The sequence below is a fragment of the Prunus persica genome, unplaced genomic scaffold (genome assembly GCF_000346465.2).
Source record: "Prunus persica cultivar Lovell unplaced genomic scaffold, Prunus_persica_NCBIv2 scaffold_12, whole genome shotgun sequence".
NCBI classification, from domain to species: domain Eukaryota; kingdom Viridiplantae; phylum Streptophyta; class Magnoliopsida; order Rosales; family Rosaceae; genus Prunus; species Prunus persica.
This window is the reverse complement of record NW_018027148.1, coordinates 135,989-162,794: the sequence shown is the minus strand read 5'-3', so window position 1 is coordinate 162,794 and position 26,806 is coordinate 135,989. Positions and strand designations below refer to the sequence as shown.

General features: G+C 40.2%; 1 protein-coding gene across 1 annotated transcript; it reads right to left on the bottom strand.

Annotated features, from left to right (window-relative positions):
• Nucleotides 1-636: 636 nt before the first annotated feature.
• LOC109946372 lies at nucleotides 637-6,608 on the bottom strand. The gene has a single exon (XM_020553910.1). It carries the CDS (start codon nucleotides 6,606-6,608, stop codon nucleotides 1,137-1,139), a length of 5,472 nt encoding a protein of 1,823 aa, XP_020409499.1. The 3' UTR covers nucleotides 637-1,136.
• Nucleotides 6,609-26,806: the final 20,198 nt, after the last annotated feature.

Below are 26,806 nucleotides of genomic sequence, written 5' to 3'. Positions count from 1 at the left end.
TATGGATATATAACAACATCTTGAGCACAACTAAAGCATAGGTAAGAGCATGAGAGATTACTGAACTTTGTAACAAGCAAGGAACACATACATGAGCATATTTTCAACATAATTTCAGCACCTTCATATCTGTTTATTTGGCCTAATTTTGTGGCTCTTTACCCTAGATCACCATGATCTTCTCTTTTATAACACCCTAGGGCCGTGACTACATTGGTCACACTTCATTACCTCTTTTGATTAGTTACCAATACCCCCAAATTTATTTCTTTTCAACACTTGGGTTATGGCACTAATGATTCACTTTTGCTCCAAAAACCTTGCATTCTTTATAACTCTCTTTTGAAGATAACTTTAATTGCTCATAGAATAAGTAAGAATAAGAAAACAGAGGTTCATTATGGTAAGAATGGTTTACACAAAGAAAGGCTTAACGTAGGCTCAAATGGGTTGACTAGGGATGAATACATGTAGAGGGATTGTTAGAAAAGCTCAAACGGTTCAAACATGGCCTAAATCACTTCCTAAGCATTGTATGGCAACAAAATGTCTCAAGAGATATTCAAATAAGTTCTAGAGTACGAAACCAAGATCTGAGATAAGTAGAATTGCATATCGTCTCCAAGAAGCAAGAAATTGGACTAACTCAGCAAAGTGCTCAATAAGTGCAAGGATGGCATGCAAGACAGAGTTAACTCAGAACCACACAAAGTCCTTAAACAATGACTATCAATTTCTGAGAAACCATATTAGTATTAGATCCAAGTCTTATCATAGGTGTTTGGAAGGATAACGAAACAAGACACAAAATCCTGCGTTTTTGGCCATTAGACACACTCAAAATTTTAAAATTTGACAATTTGAAACAACATAACTAAATCCTTCCCCCCAAACTTAAATGAAACATTGTCCTCAATGTTTAGAGTGTAAGAAAAAGCAATGCCACATAAATGAAAGGAAAGAAGACAAGGGAAAGACATAACCAAAGGTTAGATTTCAGAAAAACTCCCCTTTGAAGCGATTAGGATGCAAGCAAGCTTCCTTGCATATTCTATCTTCTCCTCATCACCTTGGGTTGCCTCCCAAGAAGCGCTAAGTTTCACGTCTTCAGCCGGACATCCAAACTCTGGTGAGCTTTAAGAGAGTGGTGGAGGCTCCTTGAGTGCTTGAGACTCAATATTGGCATCAAAGTTGGCATCGAAGTAAGGTTTCAACCGATGTCCATTCACCTTGAAGGTGCTGCCATCCTTAATGTTTTGAATCTCCACTGCGCCATGATTAAACACATTAGTAATAACAAAAGGGCCAATCCACCGAGAACGAAGCTTACCTGGGAAGAGCTTAAGGCGTGAATTGAATAAGAGAACCTTCTGCCCTTTCTCAAACGTCTTCCTAAGAATTTTCTTGTCGTGATATTGCTTTGTTTTCTCCTTGTAAAGCTTCGCGTTCTCATACGCTTCATGTCGCAACTCCTCCAGCTCATTGAGTTGAAGCCTCCTCTTCTCACCAGCGGCTTTCATATCAAAATTGAAGGCCTTGATTGCCCAATAAGCCCTGTGCTCAAGCTCCACTGGTAAGTGACAAGGTTTACCGAAAACAAGTCTATACGGAGACATACCTATAGGGGTCTTATAAGCAGTCCTATAAGCCCACAATGCATCATCCAAACGCATGGACCAATCCTTCCTTGTGGTGTTCACTGTCTTTTCAAGTATGTGCTTAATCTCCCTATTGCTTATCTCAACCTGCCCACTAGTTTGAGGATGATAGGGTGTTGCCACCTTATGCGTGATTCCATATTTCTTCAAGAGTGCTGCAAAAGCTTGGTTAACAAAGTGGGAGCCACCATCACTAATGATTGCTCTAGGTGTGCCAAACCTTGTAAAAATATTTCCTTTGAGAAAACCGATCACAACCTTAGCATCATTAGTTCTAGTGGCAATGGCTTCCACCCATTTAGAAACATAATCGACAGCAACTAATATATATTCAAATCCATAAGAGGTAGGAAAAGGGCCCATGAAATCAATTCCCCAAACATCAAATATATCAACGATTAAGATATTGGTGAGAGGCATCTGATTTCTAGCATGTAAATTACCCATCCGTTGGCATCTATCACATGAAGCACAAAAAACATAAGCATCCTTAAAAAGGGTAGGCCAAAAGAAACCTGATTGTAGCACTTTGCTGGCAGTCTTCTTTGCTCCAAAATGGCCTCCGCATGCGTGGGAGTGACAAAACTCTAGAATGCTCTTAAAATCACCTTCAGGCACACACCTTCGAATTACTTGGTTTGGACAATGCTTGAATAGATAGGGATCATCCCAAAAGTAGTATCTTGCTTGCTTCCTAAGCTTGTCACGTTGGAACGTAGATAACCCTGTAGGGAGTTCGTTAGTGCACAAATAGTTAACAATATCAGCAAACCAAGGCAATGGATTGAGAGAATTCAAAGCACAAATGGAGAAGAGTTGCTCATCAGGGAAGCTTTCACGCAATGGCAATGAATCCTCCTCTTCGTTAGATACATGCACCAATCTCCTCAAGTGATCAGCCACGACATTCTCACTTCCTTTCTTATCTTTTATCTCCAAGTCAAACTCTTGCAACAAGAGAATCCATCTAATGAGTCGTGGTTTGGCATCCTTCTTAGCTAACAAGTATTTCAATGCTGCATGATCAGTGTAAACAATAACCTTGTTAGTAATCAAATATGATCTGAACTTCTCTAAAGCAAATATGACGGCAAACAACTCCTTCTCTGTGGTGGAATAGTTGAGTTGGGCATCGTTGAGGGTTCTACTAGCATAGTAGATGGCATGTGGCTTCTTATCAACTCGCTGTCCCAAAACAGCTCCAACAGCATAATCTGAGGCGTCACACATCAATTCAAAGGGCAAGCTCCAATCCGGTGGTATAATGATTGGGGCAGTTGTGAGCATCTTCTTCAAAGCATTGAAAGCATTCTCACAGTCTTGATCAAACACAAAATCCATGTCCTTGGCAAGGAGATTGCACATAGGCATCGCAATCTTAGAAAAATCCTTAATGAAACGCCTATAGAAACCTGCATGACCAAGGAAAGAACGTACTTCTTTGACAGAAGTAGGTGAGGGCATAGAGGCAATCAAATCAATCTTAGCTTTATCTACCTCAATTCCTTTACTAGAGATGACATGACCAAGAACTATGCCTTGGTTAACCATAAAATGACATTTTTCCCAATTAAGCACAAGGTTAGTATGTTCACATCTAGCCAACACCTTGGATAAGTTATGCAAGCATTGATCAAAAGAATCACCAAAGACAGAGAAGTCATCCATGAATACCTCAATGAACCTTTCTACCATGTCGGAGAAAATGCTCATCATGCACCTTTGAAAAGTGGCTGGGGCGTTACAGAGACCAAAAGGCATCCTCCTATAAGCGAAAGTGCCAAAGGGACATGTGAAGGTCGTCTTCTCTTGATCCTCTGGGGCTATGGTGATTTGGTTGTAGCCTGAATATCCATCAAGGAAGCAATAGTGGCTATGCCCAGCTAATCTCTCAAGCATTTGATCAATGAATGGAAGAGGAAAGTGATCTTTGCTTGTCGCTGTGTTGAGCTTCCTATAATCAATGCAAACTCTACAGCCCGTGGTCATCCGTGTAGGTACAAGTTCGTTTGCTTCATTCTTCACCACTGTGATACCTGACTTCTTGGGGACAACTTGCACTGGGCTCACCCATTTACTGTCAGAAATAGGGTAAATAATACCAACATTTAAAAGCTTAATTACCTCTTTTCTTACCACCTCCTTCATGTTCGGATTGAGACGTCTTTGGGCATCCCTCTTAGGCATTGCATTGTCTTCCAATAATATCTTGTGCATGCACAGTGTTGGGCTTATGCCTTTGATATCTGCAATGCTCCACCCAATTGCAGTTTTGTGCTCTTTTAGAACTCTCAAAAGCTTCTTTTCATCATTTGGTCCGAGATGTGAGGCAATTATAACAGGTAGAGTCTCATTTTCACCTAAATAAGCATATTTAAGGTGTTTTGGCAATTGCTTTAATTCCAACACAGGTGCCTGCACAATAGAAGGTAAAACCTTATTAGTAGGTGGGGGTAATGATTCAAATTGGTTAGCATACCTCTTTCCAATTTCTATGTAGCTATCCATGCTGCAAACAAGCTCAAGAAGTAAAGGAGAGATCACAGCCTCTAAGCTGTCCACTTCTTCTTTCCTTATGCTTTGTGTGATGCATGCTTCAATGGGCTCCAAATAACTCATTGGCAGTGCTTCTTTCACCATAGTATCAATTGCATCAAGATGGAAAACTTCATGCTCATCACTTGGAAACTTGGAGGCTTCAAACACTTTGAATGCTATTATCTCATCAAACACATTCATGGTCAATGTACCCTTCTTCACATCAATAATAGCACCGGCAGTTGCCATGAATGGCCGACCTAGAATGAGTGGTAACTGATTGTCATGAATTGGTGCTTCTTCCATCTCCAACACCAAGAAATCTGCTGGCAAAATTAGCTCTTCCACTTTCACCAAAACATCTTCTAGAATGCCCTTAGGGTACCTAATAGTTCTATCTGCCAATTGAATGCTCACAGATGTGTCTTGCAACTCACCAAGGTTAAGTTTCTCATAAACATGATATGGCATAAGATTTATAGAAGCACCAAGATCAAGCAAAGCTTTTTGAAACTTAAAATCACCAACTATGCAAGGTATAGAAAACGAACCTGGATCTTTTAGCTTTGGAGGCAGCTTTCTTTGTAACACTGCACTTACCTCTTCACTCAATGCAACTTGTTCATGCTCTTTGAATCTCCTCTTGTTAGTGCATAGATCCTTCAAAAATTTTGCATACTTTGGAATCTGAGTAATGGCATTGAGCAATGGGATGTTGATTTGCACCTTCTTGAATGTTTCCATTATCTCATCCAAGCCTTGATCTTTCTTTGACTTTGATAACCTGCTGGGAAAGGGTGCAATAGGCCTAAAAGCATTAGCTGAAATTGGAACTTGATTAGCATTAGATGATACCTTAAGGCCTGTGCTCTTTCCAGGAGCATTGATGGACTGTTTGTTGGAAGCTGTGGGCTGCCCATGTGGTGGCTGAATGATCTCCACGTGTTCTCCATCTTCTTGCTCTTCATTGGCATTTCCAACCTTATTATCAACTTGCTTACCACTTCTCAAGATGTGTACTGCTTTAGCATGCTCTTGATGCCTTGGATTCACCTCCGTTTGGCTTGGGAAAGTTCCGGATGCCCTATTGCTTATGGAGGATGCAATTTGCCCAACTTGCACTTCTAGTTTGTTCACTGCATTTTGAATATTCTGATTGGTTTGCATCTGTTGACCCATGAACTTCTTGAACATGTCTTGCAATTCTCCCATTTGATCACCCCTTTGCTCTTGCACTTGTTGGGGAGCTTGCTGGAATTGCCTTTGTTGTGTTTGGAATCCTGGGGGAGGTCCTTGAGATTGTGGCACATTTGGATTGTTGTTCCACCTGAAATTAGGATGATTTCTCCATCCCGGATTGTACGTGTTTGAATAAGGATCATTTTGAGGATTCCTTGCTTGAAGGGCATTTGCTTGTTCTAGCATGTGCTCCGCAAAAGATTGGTCTTGAACTTCCACTTTGTTTCCTAGAGGGCCAGTCACTGCCTGTTGAAGCAAAGAACACATAACATCAAGTTTTGCAGCAATTTCATTATTAGTACTTACCTCAGAGACCACAGCTTTCATAGGAGCTCCTCTTCCTTTATTGTGGCTCCATTGTTGAGAGTTAGCACTCAAGGATTCAAAGAGAGTAAAAGCCTCATCTGCTGTTTTGTTCATCAGTCCTTCTCCACTTGTTGCATCTACCATCATCCTTTCGGAATCAAGCAAACCTTCATAGAAAGATTGCATTTGCATCCAACTCTCTATGTTGTGGTGTGGGCAAGAACTTATCATCTCCTTGTACCTCTCCCAACATTCATGAAAAGCTTCTCCTTCCTTTTGTGTGAAACCAAGAATTTCCTTTCTAATCTTGTTAGTCTTTTGAGCCGGAAAAAATTTCTGCAAAAACTTATTAGAAAGCTCTTCCCAAGTATGAATTGAAGCATTAGGCAAAGAGTATAACCAAGACTTAGCTTTATCTTTTAAACTGAATGGGAATAGCCTCATCTTAATCTGCTCATCATCAAGGTTTTGAATTTTGATCGTAGCACATATTTCAAAGAATTGCTTAATATGCATGTAAGGATCCTCAGTGGTATTACCATAATAAGTTGGAAGAAGATGAATCATACCACTTTTAAGCTGAAACCTGTCAACTGTGAGTTGAGGATAGACGATGCACGAAGGTTGATCGGTGACTTTGGGAATGGAAAACTCACGCAGGGGTTTTCTTGGTTGGACAACAAGCGCACCACCTCCTTCATCATTGTTGTTGTTCGGAATCTCTGCCATGTTGCTTGAACCTTCAGATTCGTAACTTTTAGATTCAACGCTTGAAGAACTATAATTCCTCCTCAAACCAGCACGCACAGCAGCGGTTCTTGGTGAAAGTGGCTCAGGTGAACTTTGCTCCTGGTCAGATTCGGACATGCACACACCAAGGAAGTCAATTCAGTGCTTTCAATGGAGATAACAACAAAATACAAAAACTGAATACTAAAAGAAAAACCAACGAAAAGAAACAAATGAAACAAACAAAAACAAAATAATCAAAGTAATCTAACTATAGCACCATCATTACCGGTTCCCCGGCAACGGCGCCAAAAACTTGTTGAGCCAATTCTTAACAACTAAAATGAGTTATTAAAAACAGCAACTTTAATTCTCGCAAGTGCACGAACCGTTTATAGTATAGCTTATGTAAATACGAGGTCGATCCCACGGAGAATGGTAACTTGGTTCCAAGTTAAATTACTTAGAATGCTAGAAAAACAAAGAACAAAGAAACTGACTAACTAGCTAAAGGCAAGGTCGAATTCAACAATGCCTCTTGCTAATTACTCAAGGTCTAGGACAGAATCCTAGCACCACACACGCACTCGAAATGGGGGGTTTTGTTGTTGAAATGAAAACAAGAAAGTGAAATGAAAGTGCTCGAAAGTAAACACTGGCAGCAATCAACAAGTTGTGAAACAATGATTGAAAGGTGTTAGAGCCTTGGAATCCACCACTAGTTTTCCTATCCAAGTTATGAATGCATAGAAATTGACTCAAGCTTCATCAACAATAGATCATCGCATACAAGCCTATGGTATCTAGGTGCAGGATGCATGATTCTCCTAAGGCATGTGATCATGCATGGTATCTACACAACACGTGATCTCTAATATGCAACCTAAGCATGGTATCTACTTAGAATAAAGCATACAAGAGTCATTAAGCTCCTTGAGAATATGATAATCACACAAGTCCTAGAACATGGTATCTGTCCTAGTCAACCTATGGTTATTAACCCCTTGAATGATTCTTAGGCCATTCATGTGTTGCTTGTGAAAGGAGAGTAGAATTGGTGAATCTAAACCCCTTCCCAACCTGTGCTAGATGCATAAAATCTTAGTTAGCTACTCCAAGAAAACATACATCAAGCACACAATAAACTGGAGATTAACAACTTGATAATAAAAGCAAGGAAATCAATTAACCATAAAATCGAATATTCATGACTAGGGCTTCATCCTAAGCCCTAACTAAATGGATTAGTTAGACATAACTATGAATACAGAAAATAAGAAATACATAGATAGGATAAAGAGAGGAGAAGAACTAGATGATGGCAGCAAGGAAGTTCCCAGGACAGCTCCAAGCTCCCTTGACAGCTCCAAGCTCTCTTCTCTCTTTGTGGTGAATCTGAATGTGTGTATGAGAGTAATGGATGAAGTGAATGTGTGTGTCTGCTCTCTCCTCTTGAATGAGTGTGCAACTCTCTATTTATAGAGTGAAATTTCGTGCTCCCCTTTGGCTGGTGAAGCACACCTCTCTTAGCTGCTCCCAACTGCTCCAGCTGCCCATACTTGCCAACTGCTCCAGCTGACAAATACATGCTTTGGTATGGTTTCTTTATGGAAAGCTTGACTTTTGTTCATCTTTCTGAGCTTCTGAGCTGATTTGACTCCCATGTGTGGCTGCCCATGTGTAGCACATGGCTCTAGGGATGTAGCCACATTAAATGTGATGGCAGCCAACATGACATTTCTGTGAACTTGGTTCAGTCTTTGACGTGTTGAGGGCTCCAGATTTATCCAATTGGGCTGAAAGTTGGATATGTTATAATAGACACCCATTGGAACAACTTCTATGAAGGATGTCTCCTCATCCGACCTGTGTAAGTTACTGAAATGAGGCCTGCAAGATGACCTACGAAACTGGACTGACAAGGAGTGTGGGACAAATTAGTTTTGTCTTTAAGCTCATATTCCTCTTGTGCCACTCAGCCCTTAACATGCATGAATTGTATCAAATGTCATCCCCTTGCTGTCTTAACCTACAAAGCACACAAACATAGGTAAGAGACTCAAAATAAAGAGAAGCTAAAAAAATTACTAAGGAAAGAAGGCATGCAAATGTGTGAAATTATGAGCTTTTCATTGAGCCCGAAACTTGGTCAACATCATAATATGGTGGGAGGAGTCATTTGGTGAGTTTTGAATGAAATCCAATTGCTAAAACTATGCAATACACCAACCACTCCATTTCATAACGAACTTTTTACGAACCTGAACTGTCCGATTTCATGGACCAATCGATATGGGATTGAGTCCAAAACTGGGGAAACATCATAATATTGTGGGAGGAGTCATTTTGGGGGATTTGAGTGAAATCCAATGGCTAAAACAATGCAGTACACCAACCACTCCATTTCATAATGAACTTCATACGAACCTGAATTGTCCGACTTCATGAACCAATAGATATCGGTTTGAGTCCAAAACTTGGGGAACATCGTAATGTTGTGGGAGGAGTCATTTTGTGAGTTTTGAGAGAAATCTAATGGCTAAAACAATGCAATACACCAACAACTCCATTTCAGAACGAACTTCGTATGAACTGAATTGTCCTATTTCATGGACCAATCGATATCGGATTGAGTCCAAAACTTAGAGAACATCACAATATGGTGGGAGGACTCATTTGGTGAATCTCGAGTGAAATCCAATGCCTAAAACTATGTCATACACCAACCACGCCATTGCGTAACAAACTTCGTACGAACCTGAATTGTTTGATTTCACGGACCAATCGATATCGAATTGAGTCCAAAACTTGGGGAACATCATAATATGGTGGGAGGAGTCGTTCGGTGAGTTTTGAGTGAAATCCAACCTCTAGAACTATACAACACAATAACCACTACATTTCTTAACGAACTTCGTACGAACCTGAATTGTCCAATTTCATGGACCAATTGATATCAGATTGAGTCCAAAACTTGGGGAACATCATAATATGGTGGGAGGAGTCATTTGGTGAGTTTTGAATGAAATCCAATTGCTAAAACTATGCAATACACCAACCACTCCATTTCATAACGAACTTTTTACGAACCTGAACTGTCCGATTTCATGGACCAATCAATATCGGATTGAGTCCAAAACTGGGGGAACATCGTAATGTTGTGGGAGGAGTCATTTTGTGAGTTTTGAGGGAAATCGAAACAATGCAATACACCAACCACTCCATTTCAGAATGAACTTCGTACAAACTGAATTGTCCGATTTCATGGACCAATCGATATCGGATTGAGTCCAAAACTTAGGGAACATCACAATTTGGCGGGAGGACTCATTTGGTGAATCTTGAGTGAAATCCAATGCCTAAAACTATGCAATACACCAACCACTCCATTTCATAAGGAACTTTGTACGAACCTGAATTGTCCAATTTCATGGACCAATCGATATATGATTGAGTCCAAAACTTGGGGAACATCATAGTATCGTGGGAGTAGTTATTTGGTGACTTTTGAGTCAAATCCAATGGCTAAAACTATGCAATAAACCAACCACTGCATTTCAGAACGAACATCGTACGAATCTGAATTGTCCGATTTCATGGACCAATAGATATCAGATTGAGTCCAAAACTTGGGGAACATCATAATATGGTGGGAGGAGTCATTTGGTGACTTTTCAGTGAAATCCAATCTTTAAAACTAAGAAATACACACACCACTCCATTTCAGAACAAACTTCGTATGAACCTGAATTTTCGAATTTCATGGACCAATCGAAATTGGATTGAGTCCGAAACTTGTTGAACATCATAATATGATGGGAGGAGTCATTTTTTGAGTTTTGAATGAAATCCAATGGCTAAAACTATGCAATACACCAACCACTCCATTTCATAACGAACTTCGTACAAACCTGAATTGTCTAACTTTACGGACCAATCGATATCGGATTGAGTCCAAAACTTGGGGAACACCATAATATTGTTAAAGGAGTCATTTTGTGGGTTTTGAGTGAAATCCAATCTCTAGAACTATGCAATACACCAACCACTCCGTTTCAGAACGAACTTCGTACGAACCTCAATTGTCCAATTTCATGCACCAATCGATATCGGATTGAGTCCAAAACTTGGGGAACAACATAATATGGTGGGAGGAGTCATTTGGTGGGCTTTGAGGGAAATCCAATCTCTAGAATTATACAAAACACCAACCACACCATTTCGTAACGAACTTCGTACGAACCTAAATTGTCCAATTTCATGGACCAATCGATATGGGATTGAGTCCAAAACTTGGGGAACATCATAATATGATTGGTGGAGTCTTTTGGTGAGTTTTGAATGAAATCCAGTGGCTAAAACTATGCAATACACTGCCCACAACATTACATAACGAACTTCGTACGAACTTGAATTGTCCAATTTCAGGGACCAATAGATATCGGATTGAGTCCAAAACTTGGGGAACATCATAATATGGTTGGAGGAGTCATTTTGTGGGTTTTGAGTGAAATCCAATCTCTACAACTACGCAATACACCAACCACTCCATTTCAAAACGAACTTCGTACGAACCTGAATTGTCCAATTTCATGGACCAATCGATATCGGATTGAGTCGAAAACTTGGGGAACATCATAATGTGGTGGGAGGAGTCATTTGGTGGGATTTGAGTGAAATCCAATATCTAGAACTATGCAATACACCAACCGCACCATTTCATATCGAACTTCGTACGAACCTGAATTGTCCAATTTCATGGACCAATCGATATTTGACTGAGTCCTAAACTTGGGGAACATCATAATATGGTGGGAGGAGTCATTTGGTGAATTTTGAGTGAAATCCAAAGACTAAAACTATGCACTACAGCAACCACTCCATTTCAGAATGAACTTTGTATGAACCTGAATTCTCCAATTTCATGGACCAATCGATATCGAATTGAGTCCAAAACTCGGGGAACATCATCATACGGTGGAAGGAGTCATTTGGTGGGTTTTGAGTGAAATCCAATCTCTAGAACTATGCAATACAGCAACCACTCCATTTCATAACGAACTTCGTACAAACCTAAATTGTCCAATTTCATGGACCAATAAATATCGTTTTGAGTCCAAAACTTGGGGAACATCGTAAAATGGTGGGAGTAGTCATTTGGGGGGTTTTGAGTCAAATCCAATCCCCAGAACTATGCAATACACCAACCACTCCATTTCAGAACGAACTTAAATTGTCCAATTTCATGCACCAATCAATATCGGATTGAGTCCAAAACTAGGGGAACATCATAATATGGTGGGATGAGTCATTTGGTGGGTTTTGAGTGAAATCCATCTCTAGAACTATGCAATACACCAACCACTCTATTTCGTAACAAACTTCGTACGAGACAAACTTCGTATGAGACTGAATTGTCCAATTTCAAGGACCCATCGATATCGGATTGAGTCCAAAACTTGGGAAACATCATAATATGGTGGGAGGAGCCATTTGGTGACTTTTGAGTGAAATCCAAAGTCTAAAAGTATGCAGTACACCAACCACTCCATTTCAGAACGAACTTCATACGAAACTGAATTGTCCAATTTCAAGGACCAATCGATATCTGATTCAGTCCAAAACTTAGGGAACATCATAATATGGTGGGAAGAGTCATTTGGTGACTTTTGAGTGAAATCCAAAGTCTAAAACTATGCAATACACCAACCACTCCATTTCAGAACGAACTTCATACGAACCTGAATTGTCCACTTTCATGGACCAATCGATATCGGATTGAGTCCAAAACATGGGGAACAATATAATATGGTGGGAGGAGTCATTTGGTGGGTTTTCAGTGAAATCCAATCCCTACAACTATGCAATACACCAACCACTCCATTTCATAACGAACTTTGTACGAACCTGAATTGTCCAATTTCATGGACCAATCGATATCGGATTGAGTACAAAACTTGGGGAATATCATAATATGATGGGTGGAGTCTTTTCGTAAGTTTTGAATGAAATCCAATGGCTAAAACTATGCAATACACCAACCACTCCATTTCACAACGAACTTCGTACGAACCTGAATTGTCCAATTTCATGGACCAATCGATATCAGATTGAGTCCAAAACTTGGGGAACATCATAATATAGTGGGAAGAGTCGTTTGTTTGGTTTTGAGTTAAATATAATCTCCAGAGTAGTACAATGCCCCAACCACTCCATTTCGTAATGAACTTCATAGGAACCTTAATTTCCCAATTTCGTGGACCCATCGATATCGGATTGAGGCCAAAACTTGGGGAACATCATAATATGGTGGGTGGAGTCATTCGGAGGGTTTTGAGTGAAGTCCAATCTCTAGAACTATGCAATACACCAACCACTCCATTTCATAACGAACTTCGTACGAACCTGAATTGTCCAATTTCATGGACCAATCAATATCGGATTGAGTCCAAAACTTGTGGAACATCATAATACGATGGGAGGAGTCATTTGATGGGTTCTGAGTGTAATCCAATGGCTAAAACTATGCAATACACCACTCACTCCATTTCATAACGAACTTCGTACGAACCTGAGTTGTCCAATTTCATCGACCAATCGATATCGGATTGAGTCCAAAACTTGGGGACCATCATAATATTGTTGGAGGAGTCATATGGTGGTTTTGAGTGAAATCAAATCTCTAGAACTATACAATACACCAACCACTCCATCTCAGAACGAACTTCGTACGAACCTGAATTGTCCGATTTCATGGACCAATCGATATCGGATTTTGTTCAGAACTTGGGGAACATCATAATGTGGTGGGAGGTGTCATTTGGTGAGTTTTGAGCAAAATCCAATTGCCAAAACTATGCAATACACCAACAACTCCATTTCGGAACGAACTTCGTTCGAAACTGAATTGTCCTATTTCACGGACCAATCAATGTCGGATTGAGTCCAAAACTTGGGGAACATCGTAATATTGTGGGAGGAGTCATTTGGTGGGTTTTGAGTGAAATCCAATCTCCCGAACTATACAATACACCAACCACTCCATCTCAGAACGAACTTCGTATGAACCTGAATTGTCCGATTTCATCGATCAATCGATATCGGATTGAGTCCAAAACTTGGGGAACATCATAATATTGTTGGAGAAGTCATATGGTCGGTTTTGAGGGAAATCAAATCTCTAGAACTATACAATACACCAACCACTGCATCTCAAAACGAACTTCATACGAACCTGAATTGTCCGATTTCATGGACCAATCGATATCGGATTTAGTCCAGAACTTGGGGAACATCATAATGTGGTGGGAGGTGTCATTTGGTGAGTTTTGAGCAAAATCCAATTGCCAAAACTATGCAATACACCAACAACTCCATTTCGGAACGAACTTCGTTCCAACCTGAATTGTCCGATTTCAGGGACCAATCAAAATCGGATTGTGTCCAAAAGTTGGTGAAAATCATAATATTGTGGGAGGAGTCATTTGGTGGGTTTTGAGTGAAATCCAATTGCCAAAACTATGCAATACACCAACCACTCCATTTCAGAACGAACTTCGTACGAACCTGAATTGTCCAATTTCATGGACCAATCGGTATCGGATTGAGCCCAAAACTTGGGGAACATCATAATGTTTTGGCAGGAGTCATTTGGGGAGTTTTGAGTGAAATCCAATTGCCAAAACTATGATATGCACCAACCACTACATTTCAGAACGAACTTCGTACGAACCTGAATTGTCCGATTTCATGGACCAATCAAAATCGGATTGAGTCCAAAACTTGGGGAACATCATAATATGGTTGGAGGAGTCGTTCGGTGAGTTTTGAGTGAAATCCAATGGGTGAAACTGTGCAATACACCAACCACCCCAGTTCGTAACGAACTTCTTACGAACCTCAATTGTCGAATTTCATGTACCAATCAATATCGGATTGAGTCCAAAACTTGGGGAACATCGTAATATTGTGGGATTAGTTATTTCGTCGGTTTTGAGTGAAATCCAATCTCTAGAACTATACAATACACCAACCACTCCATTTCAGAACGAACTTCGTACAAACCTGAATTGTCCAATTTCATGTACCAATCGATATCAGATTGATTCCGAAACTTAGGGAACATCATAATATAGTGGGAAGAGTCATTTGGTGGGTTTGGAGTGAAATCCAATCTCTAGAACGATGCAACACACCAACCACTGCATTTCATCACGAACATCGTACGAATCTAAATTGTCCAATTTCATGGAGCAATCAGTATCGGATTGAGTCCAACACTTGAGGAACATCCTAATTTTGTGTGAGGAGTCATTTGGTGAGTTTTGAGTGAAATCCAATCTCGAGAACTATGCAATACACCAACCACTCCATTCCATAACTTGGGGAACGTCATAATATTGTGGGAGGAGTCCTTTGGTGGGTTTTGAGTGAAATCCAATTTCTAGAACTATGCAATACACCAACCACTCTATTTTAGAACGAACTTCGTACGAACCTGAATTGTCCAATTTCATGGACCGATCGATATCGGATTGAGTCCAAAACTTGGGGAACATCATAATATATGGTGGGAGGAGTCATTTGGTGAGTTTTGAATAAAATCCAATGGCTAAAACTATGCAATGCCCCAACCACTCCTTTTCAGAACGAAATTCGTACGAACCTAAATTGTCATATTTCATGTACCAATCGATATCGGATTGGGTCCGGAACTTGGGGTACAGCATAATATTGTGGGAGGAGTCATTTGGTGGATTTTGAGTGAAATCCAATTTACCAAAACTATGCAATACACCAACCACTCCATTTGAAAACGAACTTCATCCGAACCTGAATTGTCCAATTTCGTGGACCAATCGATATCGGATTGAGTCCAAAATTTGGGGAACATCATAATATATGATGGAAGGAGTGATTTGGTCAGTTTTGAATGAAATCCAATGGCTAAAACTCTGCAATACACCAACCACTCCATTTCATAACGAACTACGTACGAACCTGAATTGTCCAATTTCGTGGACCAATCGATATCGGATTGAGTCCAAAACTTGGGGAACATCATAATATGGTGGGCGGAGTCATTTGGTGACTTTTGAGTGAAATCCAATGGCTAAAACTATGCAATACACCAACCACTCCATTTCATAACGAACTACGTACGAACCTAAATTGTCAAATTTCATGGACCAATTGATATCGGATTGAGTACAAAACATGGGGAACATCATAATATGATGGGAGAAGTCATTTGGTGGGTTCTGAGTGAAATCCAATGGCTACAACTGTGCAACACAACAACCACTCCATTTCAGAACGAACTTCGTACGAACCTGAATTGTCCAATTTCATGGACCAATCGATATCGGATTGAGTCCAAAACTTGGGGAACAACATAATATGGTAGGAGTAGTCATTTCGGGGGATTTGAGTGAAATCCAATCTCTAGAACTATGAAATACACCAGCCACTCCATTTCAGACCGAACTTCGTACGAACCAAAATTGTCCAATTTCATGAACCAGTCGATATCAGATTGAGTCCAAAACTTGGGGAACATCATAATATGGTGGGAGGAGTCATTTGGTGGGTTTTGAGGGTAATCCAATGGCTAAAACTATGCATTACACCAACCACTCCATTTCATAACGAACTTCGTACAAACCGGAATTGTCCAATTTCGTGGACCAATCAATATCGGATTGAGTCCAAAACTTGGGGAACATCATAATATGGTGGGAGGAGTCATTTGGTGGGTTTTGAGTGAAATCCAATCACTACAACTATGCAATACACCAACCACTCCATTTAATAGCTAGTTAGTCAGTTTCTTGGTTCTATGTTTTTCTATCATTCTAAGTAATTTTCCTTGGAACCAAGTTACCATTTTCCGTGGGATCGACCTCGTATTTACAACAGCTATACTATAAATGGTTCGTGCACTTGCGAGAATTAAAGTTGCTGTTTTTAATAACTCATTTTAGTTGTTAAGAATAGGTTCAACACCAATCGATATCGGATTAAGTCCAAAACTTTGGGAACATTATAATATGCTTGGAGGAGTCATTTAGTGACTTTTGAGTGAAATCCAATAGCTAATACTATCCAATACACCAACTACTCCATTTCATAACGAACTTCGTACGAACCTGAATTGTCCAATTTAATGGACCAATTGAGATCGGATTGAGCCCAAGACTTTGGGAACATCATAATATGCTTGGAGGAGTCATTTGGTGACTTTTGAGTGAAATACAATGGCTAAAACAATGCAATACACCAACTACTCCATTTCATAACGAACTTTGTATGAACCTGAATTGTCCAATTTCAAGGACAAATCGATATCGGATTGAGTCCAAAACTTGGGGAGCGTCATAATATTGTGGGAGTAGTCATTCGGTTGGTAGTGAAATCCAATCTCTAGAACTATGCAATAAACCAACCACTCCATTTCAGAATGGACTTCGTACGAACCTAAGTTGTCCAATTTCATGGACCAATCAATATCGGATTGAGTACAAAACTTTTGGAACATCATAATATGGTGGAGGAGTCACTTGGTGGGTTTTGAGTGAAATCCAATCTCTAGAACTTTGCAATGCACCAAGCACTCCATTTCGTAACGAACTTCATACGAACCAGAATTGTCCAATTTGATGGACCAATCGTTATCGGATTGAGTCGAAAACTTGGAGAACATCATGATTTTGCGGGAGGAGTCATTTGGTAAGTTTAGATTGAAAACCAATGGCTAAAACTATGCAATACACTAACCACTTGATTTCATAACGAACTTCGTACTAACCTGAATGGTGCAATTTCAAGGATCAATCGATATCTGTTTGAGTACAAAACTTCGGGAACAGCATAAAGTTGTGGGAGGAGTCATTTGGTGAGTTTTGAGTGAAATCCAATTGCCAAAACTATGCAATACAGCAACCACTCCATTTCAGAACGAACTTCGTACGAACTTGAATTGTCCGATTTCATGGACCAATCGATATCACACTAAGTCCAAAACTTGGGGAACCTCGTAATACTGTGGGAGAAGTCATTTGGTGGGTTTTCAGAGAAATCCAATCTCTAGAACTATGCAATACACCAACCACTCCATTTCCGAACGAACTTCGTACGAACCTGAGTTGTCCAATTTCGTAGCCCAATTGATATCGGATTGAGTCCAAAACTTGGGTAACATCAAAATATGGTGGGAGAAGTCATTTGGTGAGTTTTAAGTGAAATCTAATCTCTAAAACTATGCAATACACCAACCACTTCATTTCAGAACGAACTTCGTACGAACCTGAATTGTGCAATTTCCTGCACCAATTGATATTGGATTGAGTCCAAAACTTGGGTAACATCATAATATAGTGGGAGGAGTCATTTGGTGAGTTTTGAGTCAAATCCAACGGCTAAAACTATGCAATACACCAACCACTCCATTTCATAACGAACTTCGTACGAACCTGAATTGTCCAATTTCATGGACAAATCGATATCGGATTGAGTCCAAAACTTGGGGAACTTCCTAATATAGTGTGAGGAGTCATTTGGTGGCCTGTGAATGAAATACAATCTCTAGAACTATGCAATACACCAACAATTCCATTTCAGAACGAACTTCGTACGAACCTGAATTGTCCGATTTCCTGCACCAATTGATATCGGATTGAGTCCAAAACTTTGGGAACATCATAATATGCTTGGAGGAGTCATTTGGTGAGTTTTGAGTCAAATCGAACAACTAAAACTATGCAATACACCAACCACTCCATTTCATAACGAACTTCATACGAACCTGAATTGTCCAATTTCATGGACAAATCTGTACTGGATTGAGTCCAAAACTTGGGGAACATAATAATATGGTGGGAGGATTCATTTGGGGAGTTTTGAGTGAAATCCAATTGCCAAAACTGGGCAATGCACCAACCACTCCATTTGAGTGAAATCCAATGGCTGAAACGATGCAATACACCAACCACTCCAATTCAGAACGAACTTCGTACAAACTTGAATTGTCCGATTTCTTTGACCAATCGATATCGGATTGAGTCCAAAACTTGGGGAACCTCATAATATTGTGGGAGGAGTCATTTGGTGGGTTTTTGACTGAAATACAATCTCTAGAACTATGCAATTCACCAACCATTCCATTTTAGAACGAATGTCATACGAACCTGAATTATCCAATTTCATGGACAAATCGATATCGGGTTGAGTCAAAAACCTGGGGAACATCATAATATAGTGGCAGGAGTCACTTGGTGGGTTTGGAGTGAAATTCAATAGCTAAAACTATGCAATACACCAACCACTCCATTTCATATGGAACTTCATATGAACCTGAATTGTCCAATTTCATGGACCAGTCGATATCGGATTGAGTCCAAAACATGGGGAACATCATAATATGGTGGAGGATTTATTTGGTGAGTTTTGAGTGAAATCCAATGGTTAAAACTGAGCAATACACCAGCCACTCCATTTCGGAATGAACTTCGTACGAACCTGAATTGTCAAATTTCATGGACCAATCAATATCGGATTGAGTCCAAAACTTTGGGAACATCGTAATGTTGTGGGAGGACTCATTTGGTGAGTTTTCAGTGAAATCCAATGGCTAAAACTATGCAATACACTAACCACTCCATTTCATAATGAATTTCGTACGAACCTGAATTGTCCAATTTCCTGGACCAATCGATATCGGATTGAGTCCAAAACTTGGGGAACATTATAATCTTGTGGAAGCTAGTAGCGAACACTAGGAAATACACAAACCACTCCATTAGAGAACGAACTTCGTACGACCATGAATGGTCCAATTTCTTGGATCAATCGATATCGAACTGAGCCGAAAACTTGGGGAATATCATAATATGGTGAGAGGAGTCATTTGGAGAGTTTTGAGCGAAATCCAATGGTTAAAACTACGCAATGGACCAACCACTCCATTTCAGAACGGACTTCGTTCGAACCTGAATTTCATGATTTCGTGGACCAATCGATATTGAATTGAGTCCAAAACATGGGGAACATCATAATATAGTGGGAGGAGTCACTTTGGTGGGGTTTGAGTGAAATCCAATATCTAGAACCGTACAATACACCAACCACTCCATTTCTGAAAAAACTTCGTACGAACCTGAATTGTTCAATTTCATGGACCAATCGATATCGGATAGAGTCCAAAACTTCGGGAACAAAATAATATGGTGGGAGTAGTCATTTCCTGGGTTTTGACTGAAATCCAATCGCTAGAACTAAGCAATACACCAACCACTCCATTCCACAAAGAACTTCGTACGAACCAGAATTGTCCAATTTCATGGACCAATCTATATTGGATTGAGTCCAAAACTTGGGGAACATCATAATATAGTGGGAGTAGTAATTTGGTGGCGTTTGAGTGAAATCCAGTCTCTAGAACTATACAATACACCAACCACTCCATTTCAGAACAAACTTCGTACGAACCTAAATTGTCCAATTTCAAGGACCAATCAATATCGGATTGAGTCCAAAACTTGGGGAACATCACAATGTTGTGGGAGGAGTCATTTGGCGAGTTTTGAGTGAAATCCAATTTCCAAAACTATGCAATACACCAACCACTCCATTTCAGAACGAACTTCGTACGAACCTGAATTGTCCGATTTCATAGACCAATTGCTATGAAATTGAGTCCAAAACTTGGGGAACATCGTAATATAGTGGGAGTAGTCATTTGGTGGGGTTTGATTGAAATCCAGTCTCTAGAACTATACAATACACCAACCACACCATTAGAGAACCAACTTCGTACGAACCTGAATTGACCAATTTCATGCACCAATCCATATCGGATTGAGTCCAAAACTTCGGGAACATCATAATGTTATGGGAGGAGTCATTTGTTGAGTTCTGAGCAAAATCCAATGGCCAAAACTATGCACTACACCAACCACTCCATTTCAGAACGAACTTCGTTTGAACCTGAATTGTCCAATTTCATGGACCAATCGATGTCGGGTTGAGTCCAAAACTTGGAGAACATCAAAATATGGTGGGAGGAGTCATTTGGTGAGTTTTGAGTGAAATCCAATTTCTAAAATTATGCAATACACCAACCACTCCATTTCATAATGAACTTCGCACGGACCTGAATTGTCGAATTTCATGTAACAATCGAAATCAGATTCAGGCCAAAACTTGGGAAACGTCATAATATAGTGGGAGGAGTCATTTGGTGGGTTTTGAGTGAAATCAAATCTCTAGAACTATGCAGTACATTAACCACTCCATTTCAGAAAGAACTTCGTACGAACCTGAAATGTCCAATTTCATGGCCCAATCGATACCGGATTGAGTCCAAAACTTGGGTAACATCATAATATAGTGGGAGGAGTCTATTTGTGGGTTTTGAGTGAAATCCAATGGCAAAAACTATGAAATACACCAACCACTCCATTAGCGAACGAATTTCGCACGACCATCCAATTTCTTGGACCAATTGATATCGAATTGACCCCAAAACTCGCACGAACATCTTAATATTCTGGGAGGAGTCATTTGGTGGGTTTTGAGTGAAAGCCAGTAGCAAAAACTATGAAATACCCCAACCACTCTATTAGAGAAAGAACTTCGTACGAACATGAATAGTCCAATTTCTGGGATCAATTGATATCGAATTGACCCCAAAACTCGGGGAACATGATAATATGGTGGGAATAGTCATTTGGTGAGTTTTGAGCAAAATTTAATGGCTAAAACTTTGCAATACATCAACCACTCCATTTCATAATGAACTTCATACGACCATGAATTGTCCGATTCGGTGGGTTTGGAGTGAAATCCAATCTCTAGAACGATGCAATACACCAACCACTCCATTTCATAACGAACTTCGTACGAAATTGAATTGTCCAATTTCATGGACCAATCGATGTCGGATTGAGTCCAAAACTTGAGGAACATCAAAATATGGTGGGAGGAGCAATTTGGTTAGTTTTGAGTCAAATCCAATGGCTAAAACTATGCAATACCCCAATCACTCCATTTCATAACGAACTTCGTACGAACCTGAATTGCCCAATTTCATGGACCAATCAATATTGGATTGAGTCCAAAACTTGGGGAACATCACAATGTTGTGGAGGATTTATTTGGTGAGTTTTGAGTGAAATCCAATGGTTAAAACTGAGCAATACACCAGCCACTCCATTTCGGAATGAACTTCGTCCAAACCTGAATTGTCAAATTTCATGGACCAATCAATATCGGATTGAGTCCAAAACTTGGGGAACATCACAATGTTGTGGGAGGAGTCATTTGGTGAGTTTTGAGCGAAATCCAATGGCTAAAACTTTGCAATACATCAACCGCTCCATTTCATAATGAACTTCGTACGACCATGAATTGTCCGATTCGGTGGGTTTCGAGTGAAATCCAATCTCTAGAACGATGCAATACACCAACCACTCCATTTCATAACGAACTTCGTACGAAATTGAATTGTCCAATTTCATGGACCAGTCGATATCGGATTGAGTCCAAAACATGGGGAACATCATAATATGGTGGAGGATTTATTTGGTGAGTTTTGAGTGAAATCCAACGGTTAAAACTGAGCAATACACCAGCCACTCCATTTCGGAATGAACTTCGTACGAACCTGAATTGTCAAATTTCATGGACCAATCAATATCGGATTGAGTCCAAAACTTGGGGAACATCACAATGTTGTGGGAGGAGTCATTTGGTGAGTTTTGAGTGAAATCCAATTGCCAAAACTACGCAATACACCAACCACTCCATTTCATAACAAACTTCGTAGGAACCTGAATTGTCCGATTTCATGGACCAATCGATATCAAATTGAGTCCAAAACTTGGGGAACATCATAATATAGTGGGAGGAGTCATTTGGTGGGGTTTGAGTGAAATACAATCTCTAGAACCAGACAATACACCAGCCACTCCATTTCAGAACGAACTTCGTACGACACTGAATTGTCCAATTTCATGGACCAATCGATATCGAATTGAGTCCAAAACATGGGGAACATCATAATATAGTGGGAGTAGTCATTTGGTGGGGTTTGAGTGAAATCCAATCTCTAGAACTATACAATATACCAACCACTCCATTCGATAACCAACTTCGTACAAACCTGAATTGACCAATTTCATGGATGAATCGATATCGGATTGAGCCCAAAACTTGGGGAACATCATAATGTCGTGGGAGGAGTCATTTGTTGGGGTTTGAGTGAAATCCAATCTTTAGAACCATACAAGACACCAGCCACTCCATTTCAGAACGAACTTCGTACGAACCTGAATTGTCCAATTTCATGGACCAATCGATATCGAATTGAGTCCAAAACTTGAGGAACATCAAAATATTGTGGGTGGAGTCATTTGGTGCTTTTTGAGTGAAATCCAATGGCTGAAACTACGCAATACACCCACCACTCCATTTCAGAACGAACTTCATACGAACCTGAATTGTCTGATTTCGTGGACCAATCGATATCGGATTGAGTCCAAAACGTAAGGAACATCATAATATTGTGGTAGGAGTCATTTGGCGGGCTTTGAGTGAAATCCAATCTCTAGAACTATACAATACACCAACCATTACATTTCATAAAGAACTTCATACGAACCTGAATTGCCCAATTTCGTGGACCAATCGATATCGGATTGGGTCCAAAACTTGGGGAACATTATAACATCGTGGAAGGAATGATTTGGTGAGTTTTGAGTGAAATCCAATCGCTAAAACAGTGCGATACACAACCACTCCATTTCATAATGAACTTTGTACGATCCTGAATTGTCCAATTTCGTGGACCAATCGATATCGAATTGAGTCCAAAACATGGGGAACATCATAATATAGTGGGAGGAGTCATTTCGTGGGTTTTTAGTGAAATCCAATCTCTAGAACTATGCAATAAACCAACCACTCCATTTCAGAAGGAACTTCGTACGAACATAAATTGTCCAATTTCATGGACCAATCATTATCGGATTGAGTCCAAAACTTGGGGAACATCATAATATAGTGGGAGGAATCATTTGGTGGGTTTTGAGTTAAATCCAATGTCTACAACTATGTAATACACCAACAACTCCATTTGATTACGAACTTCGTACGAACCTGAATTGTGCCATTTCATGGACCAATCGTTATCTGATTGAGTCCAAAACTTGGGGAACGTCATAATATGGTGGGAGAAGTCATTTGGTAGGTTTTGAGTGAAATCCAATCTCTAAAACTATGCAGTACACCAACCACTCCATTTCATAACGAACTTCGTACAAACCTGGATTGTCTAATTTCATGGACCAATCGATATCGGATAGAGTCCAAAACTTGGGGAACAAAATAATATGGTGGGACTAGTCATTTTGTGGATTTTGAGTGAAATCCAATCTCTAGAACTATGCAATACACCAACCACTCCATTTCAGAATGAACTTCTTACGAACCTGAATTGTCCAATTTCATGGACCAATCGATATCGGATTGAGTCCAAAACATGGGGAACATCATAATATGGTGGGAGTAGTCATTTGGTGGGTTTTGAGTGAAATCCAATCCCTAGAACTATGCAATAAACCAACCACTCCATTTCATAACGAACTTCGTACGAACCTAAATTGTCCAATTTCATGGACCAATCGTTATCGGATTGAGTCCAAAACTTCTTGAACATCATAATATGGTGGGAGGAGTCATTTGGTGGGTTTTGAGTGAAATCCAATCTCTAGAAATATGCAATACACCAACCACTCCATTTCAGAACGAACTTCGTACGAACCTAAATTCTCCAATTCTTGGACTAATTGATATCGGATTGAGTCCAAAACTTGGGGAACCTCATAATACTGTGGGAAGAGTCATTTGTTGGCTTTTGAGTTGAAACCAATCTCTACAACTACGTAATCTCTACAACTACGTATACAATGCACGTTTATCATTATCATGGTCAACATTAATTTCTTAAGGCATTGAAAACAGTTTAAAACTACCACCCAGGTGTACCCTTTATTTCCGTCAATTCCTTATATCCGTCAATTCCTTGCGTCACTATAGGTTACACGTACTCGCAGGTCTCATTGACACGAGGTCAGTCCGAGCCGCAAGGGGACCGTAGTCCACCAAATCCGCATAACTCGCTCCACACGAATTTGAGTACGAAGGAACTCGTGGGGCAACCGTCAAGCATGCTGACTAAACCGAAGGCAACCAATATAATCCAAAGGCAACATTTAATCTCTGGGTACAAGGTGATTTAGGAAAATATAACATTTATGTAACCTTTCAAATTCTGCTGCCATTTATCTGATAATTAACTAGAATTTCTTTCTTTATATCCGTTAAAGGGTATTCCACTCGGCAGCATGCAAACCAAAATATTCAAAAACATAAAACAGCTTATAACACTAATCTTTGAATAAAATTTATTCAAGATCAAATACTATAACTGAAACTGAACTGCTTAAATTCATTTATAAAAACAAAGAGTCCACTCACTGGTAGTCCGTGCTCGCTGGACCTCTTGAAGGTCCCTCATGCGGGTCAACTGGTGCCCGGGTGCCTGATTCAATGACCATAATATTCTATTAATACAATATAATATTAATTTAAAAACCCTAACCCCCGGCTCCTAGAAGTACGTGCATCAAATTAAAGTTATTCCTATGCCCATAAAAGCTTTCATTCCAGTTTAGTAGTATCTTGGGACTCAAAAAGCGCTAAAGTCCCAAAAAGTCAACCCGGGGTCTCGCGGGTCCATGACCTTGCAATTATGATCCGGAAGCCTCTAAAAGTTCCAATATATCTGGGACACATGTCCCGAGGGTTTGGTCTCAATCGGACGGTCGGATTGATCACGATCGTACAATCGCACGATTTCTAAACCCTAGCCCTAGGGTTCACGATTTCGGAGTATCCGGGACTCCGATGCACGATCCGTCAAATCCTACATGATTCTGAAATTGTCTAGAGTAACATATCTGAAACTAATTACGATCCAATGGCTCAACATTATTAAACCCGGAAATCGCACAATATGTAAAATCCGTTCGAGGCTCAAACGGTATCCAAATTGAGATCCGCGAATTCCTACGCGCTCGTGACAACCTAAGGATCTTATCAAGACACAGTGCCACTTCACTACCCTCACCCACACGCCGGCAGCACTGGGTGTCCAAAGCGATTACGTATCGCCGAAAAGTCTTAAAACCACGGCTCCAAACTCCTACCCTAGGTAAAACACCCTATTTGGAGCCACTTTTGTTCTTGGACCTACCCCAAAAACTGACCAGAAGTGGCCGAACTCGGAGGCCGAAAACTGGCCGAATTTCCAATTCAAAAATCAATTACCTACGCTGAGAACCGATTAAATCCTACCCAACAGGCAGCTAGAACAGCTCGAGAGGTTCAAAATCCAAACCTGGATCGTCCGCTTTGGTGGCCAGAGGCGTTTGAAACGATCGAAAGGAAAACGGCTCGAATCCCGGCCGAAAATCCGGTGGCTGCACATGCTGTTGGCGGCGAAGATGGGTTAGATTGGTTAGGTTAGGACGGCGATCATTTCAAGACTGGACCCAGCTCCGGTGGTGGACCACGTGGACCACGGCGGCAGCGACGGCCGCTCGGCTGTAAAAAAAAAAAAAAAAACGGGTGGATGGTTCTGTGCTCGCGGGAGAGAGAGAGAGAGAGAGAGAGAGAGAGAGAAAAACTGAGGGAGAAGAGAGAGAAGTGAGGTTTTTGTAAAAATCTGATTTTTCAAATTACCGTTTCGCCCCTCGGAGTATATTAACCGTATTTTCTTCGTTAAAGCTCCGATTCTAGTCCCCTTCATGTCTACGAACTCATTTCGTCATGCTCTATGCAACGGTGTATGTGGAATTGTCAAATTCCTTCTCGGTCAAAAAATCAACTTTTCTTTACTAAATTATTCCAAGGGCAAAATTGCCTTTTCCCCTTAACAAATCAATAATTAAATATTAATTAAGGTTTGGGTTACTGCATTGAGTACAAAACTTGGGTAATATCATAATGTTGTGGAAGGAGTCATTTGGTGAGTTTTGAGGGAAATCGAATGGCTAAAACAATGCAATACACCAACCACTCTATTTAAGAACGAACTTCGTACGAACCTGAATTGTCCGATTTCATGGTCCAATCGATATTGGATATAGTCCAAAACTTACGTAACATCATAATATGGTGGGAGGAGTCATTTGGTGCGTTTTGAGCGAAATCCAATGGCTAAAACTATGCAATACAAAAACCACTCCATTTTATAACGAACATTGTATGAACCTGAA